This window comes from Canis lupus, chromosome 8, assembly GCF_011100685.1.
Source record: "Canis lupus familiaris isolate Mischka breed German Shepherd chromosome 8, alternate assembly UU_Cfam_GSD_1.0, whole genome shotgun sequence".
NCBI classification, from domain to species: Eukaryota; Metazoa; Chordata; class Mammalia; order Carnivora; family Canidae; genus Canis; species Canis lupus.
In genome coordinates, this window is record NC_049229.1 from 49,834,921 (window position 1) to 49,854,193 (window position 19,273).

The following is a 19,273-nucleotide window of genomic DNA, read 5'->3' on the forward strand; positions in this document are numbered from 1 at the left end:
TCTTCTCTTTAAGGGAAGACAACAAAATCCAGACACTCAAAAACATAAAATCCAAAATTTCCAGCACCCATTCAGAAATTAGTATGCATTCAAAGAAGCAAGAATGAGATCCATAATCAAGACAAAGAAAAAAGCCAACATAAACAGATACAGAAATTAAGAGATGATGATGGGTGCTGAGGTGATTCAGTTGGTTGAGTGTGCAACTCCTGATCTCAGGGCAATGAGTTCAAGCTCTGCATTGGGCTCCATGCTGGGTATAGAGCCTATTTAAAAAAAAAAAAAAGAAATGAAGAGATGATAGATTAACAGAAACTTTTCAATTGCTATTATAAAAATGATAAGTATCCTCAAATACTTAAAAAGATAATATGTATGTAATGGAAAGAGATATGGAAGATATGAAAAAGAACCAAGTGGAACTCCTAAAACTAAACAATATAATATTAAAAAATCCATTGGGTGGTCTATTTAGCAGAGGAGACACTTGAGGAGAAAAAAAATCATTAAAAGATATAGTAATTAAAGAACCAAAGATAGAGTAATAGAAGCTATTCAAATTGAAGCACAGAAAGATCAAAGTTTCCAAATATATCTCTGTATATACAAAGCCTTAGTGGCCTGTGGAAAAATATATGTTGCAGTTTAATATGTATGTAATTGAAATCCTGGAAGTGTGGAAAGGGAGAAAATATATTTGGAGAAATAATGGCCCAAAATTTTTCTAAACTTGATGGAAATTAACCACAAATTCAAGAAGCTTGGTGTCTTAGTTAGCTTGGCTGCTATCACATAGACTGGGTGACCTTAATGTGACCTTAATGGTCACATTAAACAATAGACACTTAATTAAACAATAGACACTTAATTCTCCTTGTTCCACAGGCTGGGAAGACCAAAATCACAGTGCCAGCAGATTCAGTTCTTGTGAGGGCTCACTTCTTGGCTTGAAGACAGCTGTCTTCTTGCTATGTGCTTACATGCCCTTTCCTTGGTGTTTGTGTGAGGATAGAAAAGCTCTGGTGTCTCTTTCTCCTCTTAAAAGGGCACTAATTCCACCATAGGGGCTCCATCCTTATGAACTCACCTAAACTTAATTGCCTCTCAAATGCCCCATTCCCTAATAGCATCACATGGGGGGTTAAGGCTTCAATATATGGATTTGGGGGAGACACAAGCATTTGGCTCATAACACTCAGTAAACCCCAAGCAGTATAAACACAATGAATAGCACACGAAGACACATCATAATCAAATATCTGAAAACCCGTTACAAAGTAAAATTTTAAAGCAGTCAGAAAAAAAGATTAATTACACACAGGGATATAGACATAAGAATTACTATAGACTTTTTGTAAGAAACACTGAAAGTCAGAAGGCAATGGTATGACACATTTAAGTGTTGAAACAAATAAATGTGTCAATCTAGAATTTAAATTCTACATCCAGTGAAAATATCCTTCAAAAATGAAGAAGAAATACACTTGCATTCAAATAAAAGCTGACTTGCACTACAAGAACAGTCAAAGGAATTTGTACAGGCTGAGGGAAAATGATACTACATGGAAACTCAGAACTACATAGAAAAAATGAAGACTGCTAGAGATGGTGAATATTTAGGTAATATAAAACTCTGTTTTATCTAGTTTTATTTATTTATTTATTTATTTAATAAAGATAATTCAGACCAGAAGAACTGTAGAAGAGATCAACAACAGGAGTTGATCAACCAACCAACAACCAACAACCAGGAGTTGGTTCTTTGAAAGAATTAATAAGATAAGTAAAACATTAGCCAGCCTTATTAAAAACAAAAGAGAAAAGACTCAAATTAATAAAATCACGAATGAAAAAGGAGAGATCATAACCAATACCAAGGAAATACAAACGATTTTAAAAACATTATGAGCAGCTATACACTAATAAATTAGGCAATCTAGAAGAAATGGACACATTTCTGGAAAACCACAAACTACCAAAACCGGAACAGGAAGAAATAGAAAACCTGAACAAGTCAATAACCAGGGAGGAAATTGAAGCAGTCATCAAATACCTCCCAAGACACAAAAGTCCAGGGCCAGATGGCTTTCCAGGGGAATTCTATCAAACGTTTAAAGAAGAAACAATACCTATTCTACTAACCCTGTTCAGAAAAATAGAAAGGGATGGAATACTTCCGAACTCGTTCTATGAGGCCAGCATCACCTTAATTCCAAAACCAGACAAAGACACCACCAAAAAGGAGATTATAGACCAATATCCCTGATTAACACAGATGCAAAAATTCTCAGCAAGATACTAGCCGGGATCCCCAGATGGCTCAGCGGTTTAGTGCCTGCCTTCCACCCAGAGTGTGATCCTGGAGTCCTGGGATCAAAATCCACATCAGGCTCCCTGCATTGAGTCTGCTTCTCCCTCTGCCTGTGTCTCTGCCTCTCTCTCTCTCTCTCCCTCTCTCTCTGTGTGTCTCATGAATAAATAAATAAAATCTTTGGAAAAAAAAGGTACTAGCCAATAGGATCCAACAATACATTAAGAAGATTATTCACCATGATCAAGTGGGATTTATCCCTGGGATGCAAGGCTGGTTCAACTCTTGTAAAGCAATCAACGTGATAGATCATATCAACAAAAGAAAAAACAAGAACTATATGATCCTTTCAATAGTTGCAGAGAAAGCATTTGACAAAATACAGCATCCATTCCTGATCAAAACTCTTCAGAGTGTAGGGATAGAGGGAACATTCCTCAGCATCTTAAAAGCCATCTATGAAAAGCCCACAGCCAATATCATTCTCAATGGTGGAACACTGGGAGCCTTTCCCCTAAGATCAGGAACAAGACAGGGATGTCCACTCTCGCCACTGCTATTCAACATAGTACTAGAAGTCCTAGCCTCAGCAATCAGACAACAAAAAGAAATAAAAGACATTCAAATTGGCAAAGAAGAAGTCAAACTCTCCTTCTTTTCAGATGACATGATACTGTACATAGAAAACCCAAAAGACTCCACCCCAAGATTGCTAGAACTCATACAATTTGGCAGAGCAGGATACAAAATCAGTGCCCAGGAATCAGTGGCATTTCTATACACTAACAATGAGACTGAAGCAAGAGAAATTAAGGAGTCAATCCCATTTACAATTGCACCCAAAAGCATAAGATACCTAGGAATAAACCTAACCAAAGGGGTATAACCAAACCATCTATACCCTAAAAACTACAGAAAACTTCTGAAAGTTATTGAGGAAGACACAAAGAGATGGAAAAATATTCCATGCTTGTGGATTGGAAGTATTAATATTGTGAAAATGTCAGTGCTACCCAGGGCAATTTACATGATCAATGCTATCCCTATTGATATACCATGGACTTTCTTCAGAGAGTTAGAACAAATTATCTTAAGATTTGTGTGGAATCAGAAAAGACCTCAAATAGCCAAGGGAATATTGAAAAAGAAAACCAGAGCCAGGGGCATCACAATGCTGGATTTCAAGTTGTACTACAAAGCTGTGATCATCAAGACAGTGTGTTACTGGCACAAAAACAGACACATAGATCAGTGGAACAGAATAGAGAATCCAGAAATGGGCCCTCAACTCTATGGTCAACTACTATTCGACAAAGCAGGAAAAACTATCCACTGGAAAAAAGACAGTCTCTTCAATAAATGGTGCTGGGAACATGAGAGACACCTAACTCTGGGAAATGAACAAGGGGTAGTGGAAGGGGAAGTGGGTGGGGGGTTGGGGTGACTGAGTGATGGACACTGAGGGGGGCACTTGGCAGGATGAGCATTGAGTGTTATGCTATATGTTGGCAAATTGAACTCCAATAAAAAATTTTTTTAAATGGTGCTGGGAAAATTGGACAGCCACGTGCAGAAGAATGAAACTGGACCATTGTCTTACACCATACACAAAGATAAATTCAAAATGGATGAAGGATCTAAATGTGAGACAAGAATCCATCAAAATCCTAGAGGAGAACACAGGCAACACCCTTTCTGAACTTGGCCAAGGCAACTTCTTACAAGATACATGTATAAAGACAAGGGAAACAAAAGCAAAAATGAATTATTGGGACTTAATCAACATAAAAAGCTTCTGCACAGCAAAAGAAACAGTCAACAAAACTAAAGAACAACCTACAGAATGGGAGAAGATATTTGCAAATGACATATCAGATAAAGGGCTAGTATCCAAGATCTATAAAGAACTAGGGCTCTGTCATGGTGGGTTTGCTGAAGAAGACCACCGGCCTTGTGGGATTGGCTGTATGTGAGAGTCCACACGAGAGGCTAAGAATATTGTACACGAAGATTTTTGATGTTCTTGAGCAAATTCCTAAAAACGCAGCATACAGAAAGTATACAGAACAGATTACAAATAAGAAGCTGAGTATGGTTAAAGTGGAACCAGATGTTAAGAAATTAAAAGACCAACTTCAGGGTGGCCAACTAGAAGAGGTGATTCTTCAGGCTGAAAATGAATGAAGTCTGGCAAGAAAAATAATACAGTGAAAACCATGGGAGCCTTTAGTGGAAGAGCCTCCTGCCAACCAATGGAAATGGCCAATATAATCATCATTAAATGACTAGTATGTTGATGGGAAATGGATGTAATTAAATGTTCTGTTAAATTAAAAAATATTTCCATATTATTGACATCTTACAATCAAGAAAACTAATACAGAACATATTTAGGAGACTTGTTAAAAATAATGACTATGGTAATAGAGTCCTATGAATTCAGTTTTGACATGTAAAATATTCATTCAAATTTTAAAAAAGAACTTATTAAACTCAACAGCAAAGAAACAAACAATCTAATCATGAAATGGGCAAAAGACATGAACAGAAATTTCACCAAAGAAGACATACACATGGCCAATAAGCACATGAAAAAATGCTCCGCATCACTGGCCATCAGGGAAATACAAATCAAAACCACAATGAGATACCACTTTACACCAGTGAGAATGAGGAAAATTAACAAGTCAGGAAACAACAAATGTTGGAGAGGATGTGGAGAAGAGGGAACCCTCTTCCACTGCTGGTGGGAATGTGAACTGGTGCAGCCACTCTGGAAAACAGTATGGAGGTTCCTCAAAGAGTTAAAAATAGAACTGCCTTAAGACCCACAATTGCTCTACTGGATATTTATCCCAAAGATACAGATGCAGTGAAATGGCAGGACACTTGCACCCCAATGTTTATAGCAGCGATGTCCACAATAGCCAAACTGTGGAAGGAGCCTCGGTTTCCGTCGAATGATGAATGGATAAAGAAGCTGTGGTTTATGTATACAATGGAATATTACTCAGCCATTAGAAATGACAAATACCCACCATTTGCTTCGAAGTGGATGGAACTGAAGGGTATTATGCTGACTGAAGTAAGTCAATCGAGAAGGACAAACATTATATGGTCTCATTCTTTCGGGGAATATAAAAAATAGTGAAAGGGAATAAAGGGGAAAGGAGAGAAAATGAGTGGGAAATATCAGTGAGGATGACAGAACATGAGACACTCCTAACTCTGGGAAATGAACAAGGAGTAATGGAAGGGAGGTGGGTGGGGGGTGGGGGTGACTGGGTGACGGGCACTGAGGGAGGCACTTGACGGGATGAGCACTGGGTGATATGCTATGCGTTGGCAAATCGAATTCCAATAAAAAATATACAAAAAAGATAATTCGTTATTTACAAGAAGATAACTTATTGTTTATGAGAAGATTAATCTTTGTCTTGGGAAGTAAAGAAAATAAAGATTACAAGCATCGATGATTTAATTATATCTTTTATTCTTGTCATATTACTTTCTGCATACCATAGCCTACTAGATAGTACACTTCTTTTTTTTATAAATTTATTTTTTATTGGTGTTTAATTTGCCAACACATAGAATAACACCCAGTGCTCATCCCATCAAGTGCCCCTCTCAGTGCCTGTCACCCAGTCACCCCCCCACACCTGCCCTTTCACCACCACCCCTAGTTCGTTTCCCAGAGTTAGGAGTCTCTCATGTTCTGTCTCCCTTTCTGATATTTCCCACTCATTTTTCCTCCTTTCCCCTTTATTCCCTTTCACTATTTTTATATTCCCCAAATGAATGAGACCATATAGTGTTTGTCCTCTGATTGACTTATGGAGGGTATTATGCTGAGTGAAATAAGATAGTACACTTCTTTGTTCCTACCTATCCACCATGGATGTGGCCTACAGGTTATCTTCCTGAAGCCCATCCCTAAGCATAATACTCCAACCCCAAGTACTAACCAATCTTTACTATCTCCCATTATAGTGGTAAAGTCCATGGTCCTTAACTTAGCATTCAAAACCTTCTATAATCTGGACCAAACTGTCCACGCTTGCTACTGCCTCTGCCCTACACAAATAATGTCAGTGCTTCTCACCTTCCATTCACCAGATAAACCGCCCAGATTCTTATTCCTAAGCCTCTACTTACTTTATTTTCTCCCTGCATGTTCCCTGTGTGCTTCCTCCCCAACACACACACACACACACACACACACACACACACACACACACAGGTTTTTCTAACCTATCGCTCCTTCAGGACCAGGTTGACATACCCTTTCACCTTCTCTTAGCCTGGAAGTGATCTTTCTCTTTTGCCTATAGAAAGACAACAGGCTCTGGAGTCCTGGCTCCACCACCAAATGGGTGAGGAACCTTGGGGAATGATGCAACTTCAATTTCCCCATCTGTAAAATGAGAGGTAATTGTCTTAGACTATGGAGTTGTCAGGATGAAAATGAAATAATGGATGCTAAGTGTCAAATATTGAATTCTTAATTCATACCCACCCTTCTCTTTTAAAATGTGGGACTCATAAATGAATATGGTATTCTAGCGGCAAAGTTGCATAGTAGATCAAATGGCCCTTGTTTCCTTCCTCCTGGATGCTCTTTCTATTAGTGGAAGTTAAGATCCCAGTGGCTTCATACTGAGATGACAACTACCCACAGCCCTTAAATCTTTTGCACATATGCTGTCTAAGCCATAGTTTCCCTAGTTCTACTTGCTCTCTTGATTTTGTTGAAACTGACTAACTCGCTGCCATGTTCATGTACATGGAGCTCCCTCATGTGCCTGTCCATCATACCTGAATACAGACAAAGAAGGCTGCCCACTGATTCAGAGGGTTCATTCTCAGGGGTAAAAGTGCTGTCTTGTCTGGGTGTGATAGAAGTTCTTTGCCATCTCTCTGTTCTGCAATCCCTAGATGTCCCCCATCTCTCTGCCCACATAACTGCTATCTGCTTGGAGCTCTAACCCCTGGATATTTGGGTGTTAGTTGAAACACTGGGTCTTCAGTTTGCTCTTCAGATGCAGAGTTTTTAATTTATATGGAAAGAACAACAGAAGGAATATAGCTCAACCTTCTCATTTTATACACGAGGAAACTGACGTCAGTCAAGTGCATGGTCCACGTGGTAGATTTTTTAATCCAGATGAGCGATCTCACTAGGTCAAGATAACACAGATGTTTATTCACAAGTTATAAGACTCTCTGTGTTGTCCATCAGTGTATATCCAAGCACCAAGTTTGGCACTAACAGGCAATCTGGAAACATTTACTGAATAAATGAATAAATATTGAAGTACCAACTCTGATCACCTGGAGTGCTGGACTCTCACAGGCTTCGCAGAAAAGTATGTTGTGACCTCTTACTGATGTCTATATGATGCAGCAGGGGAGAGGGGCAAGATCCCTGCATCACACTCTGTAGCTTCTCATAGGTAACAGGAGACTCAGGGAGCCACCAACATCTAGCAAGAATTAGTTTACAAGCCATAAAGAGTTCATTTACATTCCAAGGGTCTGAGAGAAAAGCACATAGAACAGGTACCCTGAAATTATTGGCCAAGGAAAAGACTCAGGTTTGGGGACCAGCAATAATGGTGAGGGTCCACATTACACTAAGCACCAGAAGTACCACACATCACAACTTCCTTGCAGTTATCTGCAAAGAACAGCTGATAGCCTAATGAACATTTTCCGTAACTTACCAGGTTCAAAATCCTCAGCTAAAGAAGTATCAGCCAGCAAGTAAAAGCCAGTTAAACTTTTGCAGGTGAAATTATTTCCTGGGCTGTCATAACAAATTATTACAAACTGTTTAATACATCATAAATGTATTCTCTCAGATTTCTGGAGGCTAGAAGTCCAAAGTCAAGGTATCAGCAAAGCAAAGCTCACTCTGAAGGCTCTAGGGGAAGACCTTTCCTCATCCCATCTAGCTTTCTGTAGACCAAGTATTCATTGGCCAATGGCAGCATCACCATAATGCCTTCTTCCCCTTCACACACTGTATCTTCCTTCTGTATCTGGGTCCTTTCTCTTTTTCCTACGAGTACACCAATCATGTGGATTAGAGCCCACCCTAATTCAGGATGACCTCAACTTAATAACATCTGCAAAGATCCCATCTCCAAACAAGGTCATGTTCACAGGTTCTGGGGCTGAGACTTCAATATGTCTTTCTGGAAGACTCACTTCAATCCATAATACCAGGCCTCTTGGTCCCAGGACAACTTGGAAGACAATGAGAGGGATCCTGGCAGAAGTGTCTCAAGAAAACCCAACTTGTATGTGTTTTTTTTTAATTTTTATTTATTTATGATAGTCACATAGAGAGAGAGAGAGAGAGAGAGAGAGAGAGAGAGGCAGAGACATAGGCAGAGGGAGAAGCAGGCCCCATGCACCGGGAGCCCGACGTGGGATTCGATCCCGGGTCTCCAGGATCGCGCCCTGGGCCAAAGGCAGGTGCTAAACCGCTGCACCACCCAGGGATCCCTTGTATGTGTTTTCTCCAGAGGAAGGTCCTTCACAATGGGGCAGATGTAGGATATCACAGCTCTTCCCTAGAACTGAAGTCACCATGATCAGACAGGGGTAGCCCTGATCCCAAAGCTTTCTCCCCTATAACCACAGAATTATAGTGACTATAGAATTAAACTGTAAGGAAAATGGCTCATTCTCCTTATGAACCTCACTGGCACAGGAGTCAGGGGCCTGGCCTGAATCCTAGATCTGCAGTTCTCAAGCTGTGAAACCTTGGACAAGTGACTTAACATCTCTGAGCCTCAGCTTCCTCATCTGAAAAAGGGGACCTCATCATGTTGTTACAAGGATTAACTGGGAAGGTGCATTTCAGTTGTTCAGCAGAGTCTGGACTAAAGTACATGAGTCTATTACTCCTAATGGCATCAGGTTGAGGACCCAGAAGGGGAGAAGGTCTACTTCTTCATCAACAAATCAAGAGAGCCCAGAAATGGAGAAGCCCTCTGAGGTGATGTGTCCAACTTCATCCCCACCATTAGGGAAAAAAAAGGAAGACAAATAAAATGGCCATTGAACTTATATCCTCTGCATTAATTTTCACAGTTAACTGCTGAACTGAATAAATTCTTTTCTTTTCTTAAGGACCTTTATAAATTCCATCATTAATAAAATCAGACATTCAATTAGCAGGAAACTCTGATTGGTAACTGATCGCTTCCTTGATGCCTTTCTCTCCTCTCTCTGTGAAGACTGCCTGGCTTGTCTTGGGCTTGGCTCTGCTGACATTCCCTTCCCCATTCTCCCCTCTTCTTCCCCCATGTCTGTCAGAGCCCCAACAAAAGCCAGAGAAGAACATGGGCTGATTCCATTAACCTCTGTCATTGCTTAACTCTCTCTCTTAATTAACATGAGTTAATATGATTAATCAAAATAATGAGACAAACCTATTAAATTAGGGGGGTTTAAATGACAGAACTTGGCAGGGGAAGTAAAAGAGGAAGTATCAGAAGGGCCAGGTGAGGGGGGGCGGTGGTGAGTCCAGAGGTGAGGAGGCAGGGAGACAGGGGCCGGCCCAGTCCTGCCCAATCCAGCCTGGGGCAAGGGGGAGAGGAAGATGGAAGATGTGGGCAGTGGCTTCTGGGAACATGTTCAATGTTTTTGCCCATCTCAGCTCATTATTACCAGTCCCCATATTTTCTGGGGCCTTTCTGGGTCCTTCATAGCCATCCCCAGCATCTTGATTCCTGGTATCCCTACTGGTGTGTTAACTCCACCTGATATCTATAACCTCTCCCTCCAGAGGCCAGGATGACCTGCAGAATGATTGACATCCCAGCTCTGAGCTTTACAGGGCATGAGTTTGAGGAAAGTCCCTTTCCTTCTCTGAGGCCCAGGGAGCCCATCCATCAGGATTGGAGTAATACTCCTGAGCTAGATTAACTGCTGTAACTGCTGTAAGAATGCAGAAGAAGGCTGTGTGAAAATACCTGGTGTGCCAGGTCCAGAGCAGGCCTCCAGAGAAAGTTCTTTCCTTCCTCCTTCCCCTGGTAAGTCTATGATAACACCTTGGGATTCTACAGTGCTTTGTAATTCTTAACATATCTCCATTTATATTGTTCTAAGAAAAACCTAGGAGATAAGCGAGACAGGTATGATTTTACAGATCAGTGAAGTTTTGCCAGCAAGACTGAGCACCTATTTGGTGTCAATGCCTATACAAGGCCACTCAGAGCCAACAAGGTGAAGTGACTTCTCTGGGCTTCTTCTAGAGCCAGGTCACCTAACCTATAGGCCAATGGGATTGCCATTGCCCCTCATGCAAGTGACCAGGAGCACCCACAGTGCCTCCAGGAGTTCCTTTTCCTCCTTGTGATCTCTGAGCTATCCTAGAGTCTCCCACAGGCCTTTGTGTCTGTGGTCGCCAGCTGCTGGGTTGCTCAGCATGGAGTTTATTCAAAGAGAACAGTGGCTCTCCAAAACAGGACATCTGACATCTGACAGATGGCTTGGGCTTATTATTAGAATTTCTCATTCCAGTGAAACTGTGCCCCTGAAGCCTCTTCTGTGCTCCCTTCAGTGGCCCACATCCCTAGACCTCTGTAGACATGCCACTCAGCAAAGTCCTTATGAAAAACCCAGAGAGAGAACCTCATTTGGGGCATGAGACACCCCTAAGGTCCCTGTGTAATGTTATTTTCTCCCTTTCTCTGGAAGTATACTTTATGGGTCTCACCAAGATCTGTTGGTATCTTCCCAGAGATGGACTGAATATTTGCAACAAAGGAGAAAATACAGTGTTGAAAAATCCCCTGCTCAAAGTCCTGCTTTCTGTAGGATTCATATTTACTACTTTTTATATTTCTATAAAAGAATAGATAAAGAACTGCCCCTCCACATCCCAAATGAGGTAAGAGCCATGGTCAGATGTTCCTATAAGCTCCCAACTCTGCCTTGAAAACACACACACACACACTCTCTCTCTCTCTCTCTCTCTCACACACACACACACACACACACACACAAAGATCAGAACAACCATGCCTCCCCACCTCCCAGGCCTGACACATTTTAGCCTCTATTCTTGAAGGATGCAGTGGCTGTGCCTCATCTAACTCAGCACTCAGTAAGCCAGCCTAGTTCTGGGTCCAGGAGGGTTCAGACATGTAATGACGCACCTTCAGATTCAGAGCTATAAATAGTAATTCTGAAGCAGCAGCAGTTGGCATTGCACTTCCTGGGGGAATAAAAGGCAAGTAGCTATTATAGATGCAAGTGTCCCTCCAAATTTTGTAAGTTGAAACCCTAACCCTCAATGTTACTGTGATTATTTAGGGAGAACCTGTAGAGAGGGATTTCAGGTTAAGTGAAGTCATAAGGGTGAGGCCCTGATGCCATAGGATTGGTGCCCTTATAAGCAGAGGAAGAGATACCAGAGTGTTGTCTCTCACTGGGCATGCACAGAAGAAAGGCCATGTGAGGACACAGTAAGAAGGGGCCCATCTACAAGCCAGCAAGAGAAGTCTCACCAGAAACCAAAACTGATGGCACCATGGGGCACCTGAATGGCTCAGTCGGTTAAGCAACCAACTCTTGATTTTGGTTCAGATCATGATCTAAGGGTTGTAAGATCGAGCCCCATGTCAGGCTCTGCACTAAGCGTGAAGATTGCTTAAGATTCTCTCTCAAAAAAAAAAAGAAAAAGAAAGAAAGAAAGAAGAAAGAAAGAAAGAAAGAAAGAAAGAAAGAAAGAAAGAAAGAAAGAAAGAAAGAAAGAAAAAAGAAAAAAGATTCTCTCTCTCCCTCTCCTGTGCCCCCCACCCTACATATGTGTGTGTTTGCTCAGGCACATGCTCTCTCTCTCTAAAAAAAACAAAACAAAACAAAACAAAACAAAAAACAACAAAACAAAACAAAACAAAAACAAGTTGCAAAAGGCACATGAGAAAATGCTCCGCATCACTGGCCATCAGGAAAATACAAATCAAAACCACAATGAGATACCACCTCACACAAGTGAGAATGGGGAAAATTAACAAGGCAGGAAACAACAAATGCTGGAGAGGATGTGAAGAGGGAACCCTCTTCCACTGTTGGTGGGAATGTGAACTGGTGCAGCCACTCTGGAAAACTGTGTGGAGGTTCCTCAAAGAGTTAAAAATAGATCTGCCCTACGATCCAGCAATTGCACTGCTGGGGATTTACCCCGAAGATACAGATGCTGTGAAACACCGGGACACCTGCACCCCGATGTTTCTAGCAGCAATGTCCACAATAGCCAAACTGTGGAAGGAGCCTCCGTGTCCATCGAAAGATGAATGGATAAAGAAGCTGTGGTTTATGTATACAATGGAATATTACTCAGCCATTAGAAATGACAAATACCCACCATTTGCTTCGACGTGGTTGGAACTGGAGGGTATTTTGCTGAGTGAAATAAGTCAATAGAGAAGGACAAACATTATATGGTCTGGTTCATTAGGGGAATATAAAAAAATAGTGAAAGGGATTCTGGAAGAAACAAGAGTGCGGCGTGAACATGGGAAAGCAAAAGAAAGCAAGAAAGTATGCGACCATGAAGCGAATGCTTAGTCTCCAAGATCAGAGGCTTAAAGAGAAGGATAGATTAAAACCTAAGAAGAAAGAAAAGAAAGATCCCAGTGCACTCAAGGAAAGAGAAGTCCCCCAACATCCTTCCTGCTTATTCTTCCAGTATAACACACAGCTGGGCCACCTTACCACATCCTGGTTGATACCAACTTTATCAACTTTTCCATTAAAGCCAAACTTGACTTAGTACAGTCAATGATGGACTGTCTGTATGCCAAGTGTATCCCTTGTACAACTGACTGTGTAATGGCTGAAATTGAGAAACTGGGGCAAAAGTATCAAGTGGCTCTAAGGATTGCCAAGGATCCAAGATTTGAATGATTGCCGTGCACACACAAAGGAACCTATGCAGATGACTGCTTAGTACAGAGAGTAACTCAGCACAAGTGTTACATTGTGGATCCGGAAGATCCCTGGAGTTCCCATCATGTACATTTCTAACCATAGGTACAACATTGAGCAATGTCAGATGATTATGGAGCCCCTTGGTTCTAATTCTTAAAAGATAGAGTTTTTCTGCCTACTTATACCAACTTTTTCTGTTGCCAGTTCATATTAGCAATATGATATAGTATGAATTATTCTTCTTACCCATTTGCTCTGTTATGAGCTGAGTATGGTTAAATATACTAATTTTTTGATGTTTTGAAATCAGTATTTTGTATCATTTTAAGTATTGTTGCATCTTTCTATAAATCAGATGATTACTTGTAAAAAAAAATGGTGAAAGGGAATAAAGGGGAAAGGAGAGAAAATGAGTGGGAAATATCAGTGAGGATGACAGAGCATGAGAGACTCCTAACTCTGGGAAACGAACAAGGGGTGGTGGAAAGGGAGGTGGGCGGGGGGTTGGGGTGACTGGTGATGGGCACTGAGGGGGGCACTTGACGGGATGAGCACTGGGTGATATGCTATATGTTGGCAAATTGAACTCCAGCAAAAAACAAACAAACAAACAAACAAGCCTGATAGTACCTGGACTTCTATCCCCAGAACTGTGAGAAAAACATTTCTGTTGTCTAAGCTACCTGGTCAGTGGTATTTTGACCTGGCAGCCTTAGCAAACTAATATAGTGGGTGAGACACTGGAACTGGGTTCTGTCTCCTGGTATTCCATGATAACATTTCACTATGAGTAAGAATAATAGCAATAACCTTTAAAATAATAATAATAATAACAAATACATGATCTCATGCAGGGATCATTGACAAGCCTTTAGATAATCACCAAGTTTCTATACTCTGATATGTGTTTCAGCCCTCCTCAGCCCTCCACCCAACCTCCCATTCACAGAGTCAAAGGAGAGTCTCTCTGTTATATAGTTTCCCACCATATCTCAAGTGCCACCCCTGGCACAAAGGATGGACTTAATATATATTAGTTCAGTACGTGAAGATGCTGGGTGCTGCCTCCCAAATGGGCTCAGTCCTCATGGTTCGAAGACAGGAAATTACACAAAAGACACAAAAATCCTCCATGAAGAATCTAGACACTTCTAAAACCTTAGTGCAACACAGTGATGTGTTAGTAAACCCCTAGCTAAGTCCTGTGGGATGTGTGTGTGTGTGTGTCCCTCTCTGGTCTTCCTTTGCCCCAGAGGATTTACTATGTGTTCTATGATAGTAAATGCTTTCCAAACACTAGTGCCTAGAACTATGGATAGTTTCCTCAGTCAGATTCCCAAGCTTGGATCTCTGGGTGCTACGGATTCCATAGACATACCCATAGAGCTTCTACAAATTTCATTGAGATCGCCTTCATTGTCATGAAGAAGTCATTTCCATGCTTCTACTATAATCCCCTTGCTGCCTTCCATGATACAGTCTGGAAAGCTAGGCACTACATTCCCCAGTCTCTCTAGTAGTTAGAGGTGGTGATGCGATCAAGTTTTGGCTACGGAAATGATGACCTGCTAGAAAGATCTTAGAAAAACTAGCTTTCTTACTCAGAGATAGGTGGGTATGGAGCCGCCTCCTCCCACTCATTTTTGATGTGAATGACCACACAATGTGTGGAGCCACCATAGCAGTTTTATGACCTTGAGGTAATATATTTCAGGCTAAAAAGCTAACACTCCTGGATGGATGATAAAGATAGAAGAACCTGGATCCTCTATGTTATTTTGACATTGCAGAACCATCTGTCTACCACTGGTCTTCTTAGTAAGTAAGCAATAAATGCCTGACATTTAAGCCACTCCTGCCTAGGTGTTCAATTACCTGCAGCTGAAGCATTTCTAACAGACACAAATCCTTAAATTTGTATTTAAACTTCAGTGATTATCCAAAAGTTTACGTAAGCATAGCCTGAATCATCTGGAAGCCCACCTTACATAACTGAATACTATCTTGATATTTCAGTACTCATGTTGACATTAATCAACAATCGTTTTCATGCCAAAGAGTACTGCAGGTCTCCTTTGCTAACTAAATATTTGCTATTTGAACTCAGGAATTGAATTAAATCCACATTAAAAAAATAGGGCTGATGCCCCTTGCTATCTGAACTCTTGGCATTTGTTATCCAAAACTAGGGAACCAAATAGTTTGGGATACTCTGGCACCCCTTACCATTTAACATCTTACTGTATGAGATTTGAAACTGAATAATAAATTTTGGATAGTACAGAATACTTGCATTTCATTTTAGGTTAACGAGAAAAAAGAATAATGACTACTTTAATATGTACAGGATACATTAATCAAAGGAAAGATCAATTATGTTACCTCACAGTGTCCAAACAAACACAGATATTATAGGAACTGGAATGGAAAGGTAGGGGGGACAATTGAGTTAGTTCAGCATACACAGAAAAATAGGCACAGTGAGTTCAAAAGAACCTAGAAAGCAATAGTGTGCTGGAACTGGCTTGTTCTGGCTCACAAGACCTGTTTCATTTTCAGATATTTTGAGAGCCAGTTGTGAAGCACAGCAATTATGATGGGAGCCAGGGTAAGAAATCAGTAAACACTATGAAACCGGTTTTCTTTTTTTCTGGAGAGACAATTTATCAGGACATCACTCTCAGTAACAGTCAATGCCATATTTGCCTTGTGAGTAGCAATTTCATTTCAGCAAATATCATCATTTAGTCCACTAAATTAATGTAGGATTTTATTAGTTTGATCCCATGTTGTGTTTAATTTGTAAATTAGGTTTGGTTTTATGATTCATATAAGAGATATAAGCATAAGGCATGTACATCTAGTTTTATATCCATATATATTTAGGTATTTTTATATAACAATTTCAAGTCAAAACTGGTGCTAACAAGACATTGGTTGCCCACTTAAGTTTGAGAAACACTGATCAAAGCCCATCACAGTGAATGACTCCAGCCTAAGGACCCCTAAAGGACCCCAGGCACATCAGGTCCTTCAGGATCTGATTCCATTGTGACTCCCACCTTGAACTTCCTGCCGCAGCCAACCTGATCTCCCCCTGTGGTTTTGATAAGTTCCTCAGGAATGTGGCATTTAAATGAGATAAGAGAAATGGAAGCACAGCATGCCACCCTCCATGCTAAGTCTGTACATCCTTGGAGGCCTGACTCAGAACCTCCTCCTCTGTGGAGATGACTCTTGGGCAAGGCAGTCCTTCTCTTCTCTGCACATACAACCTGAGGTGTCCGATTTTGTCAATTGATGCCACTCACTTCCTTGACTAGAAGGGATGCCACTCACTTTCTTGACCTTTGCAGGTAGTAAAGTTTGAAGAGTCCTCACAGATCCCTCTGTCAACTTTCCTCCACCTCCAAATTTACCCATAATTTCCTACCACTTTCTCTTCTACACTGTGAGGAAGGACTTTGCCTGTTCCTTTCCAAGCCAGCTCCACCACCAGTGGTCTTGCACACAATTACTGCCATCAACTCTCTCCCATCAGCTCTTTTCTCTGTTGTGTGTTTTTAATTTCTTTCTCTCCTCTGAACTTTCTCCCTTGACCCTGGGTATCCTCTGTTTTAGATAAAATAAAATCCACGGATATTCATTAGTGATGCCTTCAGCTGCATATAACAGAACACCCAACTAACATGGTTTAAACAATCATAAAATTTATTATTACACATTAACGAGAAATCTGGATGTAGGGCAGTCTCTGGGCACCATTCAGATCAGGGTCTAGCTCTCCAGTCCTCAGACTGACTTCTCTCCTGGTGGTTATCTGGTTGCCAATAGCAGCCATGGTCACACTTGATTAGTCTGATTGGACCACAAGGTCAAGTGCCCATCCCTGGATAATAAATAACAGTTGCCAGGGGAATGCCCTGCACTGATAGACTTAAGCTCATGTTCTTGAGTCAATCAATGGCAAAGAAGAATGGGATTACCATGATTGACTTAGATTGATCAGTATCCATCTGTGTGACTCTGAGTTAAAAGGGTTTCATTGAGGTAGGATGGAAGCCTAAACAAAATTGGGATTCTGTTAGAACAGAGAGGACAGAGCTTGGAAGATAACCAATAAGTTCACTATTCCACTTTCCCCTCTCCCAGCTACTGCTCTCTCTCCTTTTCTCAGCCTCTAATCTCCTCTAAGTGGCCACTACATTTGCTGTCTTCACTACTTGATGTGCTGCAATCTGGTTTCCCACCCTGCTACTCTATGAAAATCATCTTGCTAAAGTCGCTGAAGTCCTTATTTGGCTTCTCTTCAGGCTTTGACACGTCTACCAACTCTCTTCTTTACCCTCTTCCACCCATCACCCAATTCATAACCTTCAAATCATCAATCCATCCTCTCCCACAACATGCTCATCACTCAGCAATGTTTATTCCACAAACATTTTTTGAGCACCTACCATATACCAATTCCGTATATCCAGCACATAACACTTTGCAAATTACCCCTGAATGCATGGTTTAGTCTCATCATTTTTCACCTCCACAACTGCAATAACTTCCCAACTGGTCCTTCTGCCTCCAATCTCTCCCCATCAGCAATCTGTCTTTCTTGCTCACAAATGTAATCTGATCATTTGCAAAGTCTGATCATCACAGTCCCCCACTTTGGTTTCTCCTGCAAGAGAAAGCCCCAAACCCCCAACACCGCTTTCAGGGCCATGGCAACCAGGTCCTGCCAACCTCTCCTTATCTGGAGCCCATCTCTTTTCCTTTTATATTTTAAGCTCAGGGCATAATGAACTACTATTTCCCAAATACAACATGAGCTTTCTTATTTTGGAGTTTTGCTCATAGTTAACTAAAATGCCCTCTCCTGCTTTTTCTGCTAGGAAAAACCCTCCATTCTTCAAGACCTAGGATCTGTGTCACCTCCTCAGTGGAGACTTCTCCAAGGCCAAATCAAGCACATCCTCTGTGGTCCCAGAACACTTTGTCCATAGTAGCAATAAGCCATTCTCTGGGTGTATTACAGATAGGTTTATGCTTACAAATTCTTGCAGGGGGAGGATTAGATCTAAATCATCATTCTGTAGTAAGCACAAACACTGGGCGATACATGCTCAATATATGTTTGAAGAATTAAATGAAACAGTTATTTAATTTTACAGATGGGGAAACTGAGGGCTAGAAAGAAAATGACTTGCAATGGTAAGTCTATGTATTTCATCAGAATTCTTTTGCGGCAAGTAGAAAAAAAAAAAAAGAATTGGGGGGGATGGGAAGCTCACCAAATTGAAAATTCTCTCTTCAAGCACAAGTTTTTGTCAAGGATTCAAAAAGTCTTAACAAGAGCTGATTTTTTTTCAGCTTTGCTTCCCTCTCTGTTGGCTTCATTCTCTGGCTCTATGTCAGAACAAAGTGGCAACCAACAGCCACATGTTGCTATATGTTGCTGCAACAAGCCAAGGAATGCCTGGAGCCACCAGAAGCTGGAAGAGGCAAGGAAAGAGTCTCTCCTAGAGCCTTCAGAGAACAGAGTCCTTTTGACACTTTGATTTCAGACTTCTAGCCTCCAAAACTAAGAGAATAAATTCTGTTGTTTTAAGTCACAGGGTTCACAATTTGTTCAAGCAGTCACCAGGGACTACTGCAGCAAGGGAACCAGATATATCTGACTATCAAGGTCAATACCATGGTTGTGATATTGTACTGTTGTTTTGCAAGAGGTTACTCTTGGAGGAAACTGAGTGAAGGGCACATGCAATCTCTCTATATTATTTCCTACGATTTTATATGAATCCATAGTTATCTCAAAATAAAGTTTAATCATAAAAATTTTTCTCTGAAAGATGTGTAGTAAACAGATGGGAGCATAGCTAGAAAGAAGGCTGAGAGACTTGTTGGGTGTTGCTGAAGCAGTTCATCAGAGGTGATGGCACCTGGACCAGATGGTAGCCAGGGAGATGGAGAGAAGGGGGTGGGGGGGGGTGGGAATTGGACGGTAAATGT

The 19,273-nt window shown here is 41.1% G+C and overlaps 1 protein-coding gene and 1 pseudogene across 1 annotated transcript; both read left to right on the forward strand.

Annotated features, from left to right (window-relative positions):
• The first annotated feature begins 4,231 nt into the window (after positions 1-4,231).
• On the forward strand, positions 4,232-4,689 carry LOC100688835 (NADH dehydrogenase [ubiquinone] 1 alpha subcomplex subunit 5-like). Its single transcript, XM_038544051.1, is given in 1 exon segment — positions 4,232-4,689. A coding segment is annotated over 1 exon segment (351 nt). The 3' UTR covers positions 4,583-4,689.
• An 8,147-nt stretch (positions 4,690-12,836) lies between these two features.
• On the forward strand, positions 12,837-13,414 carry LOC100685693 (annotated as a pseudogene).
• Positions 13,415-19,273: the final 5,859 nt, after the last annotated feature.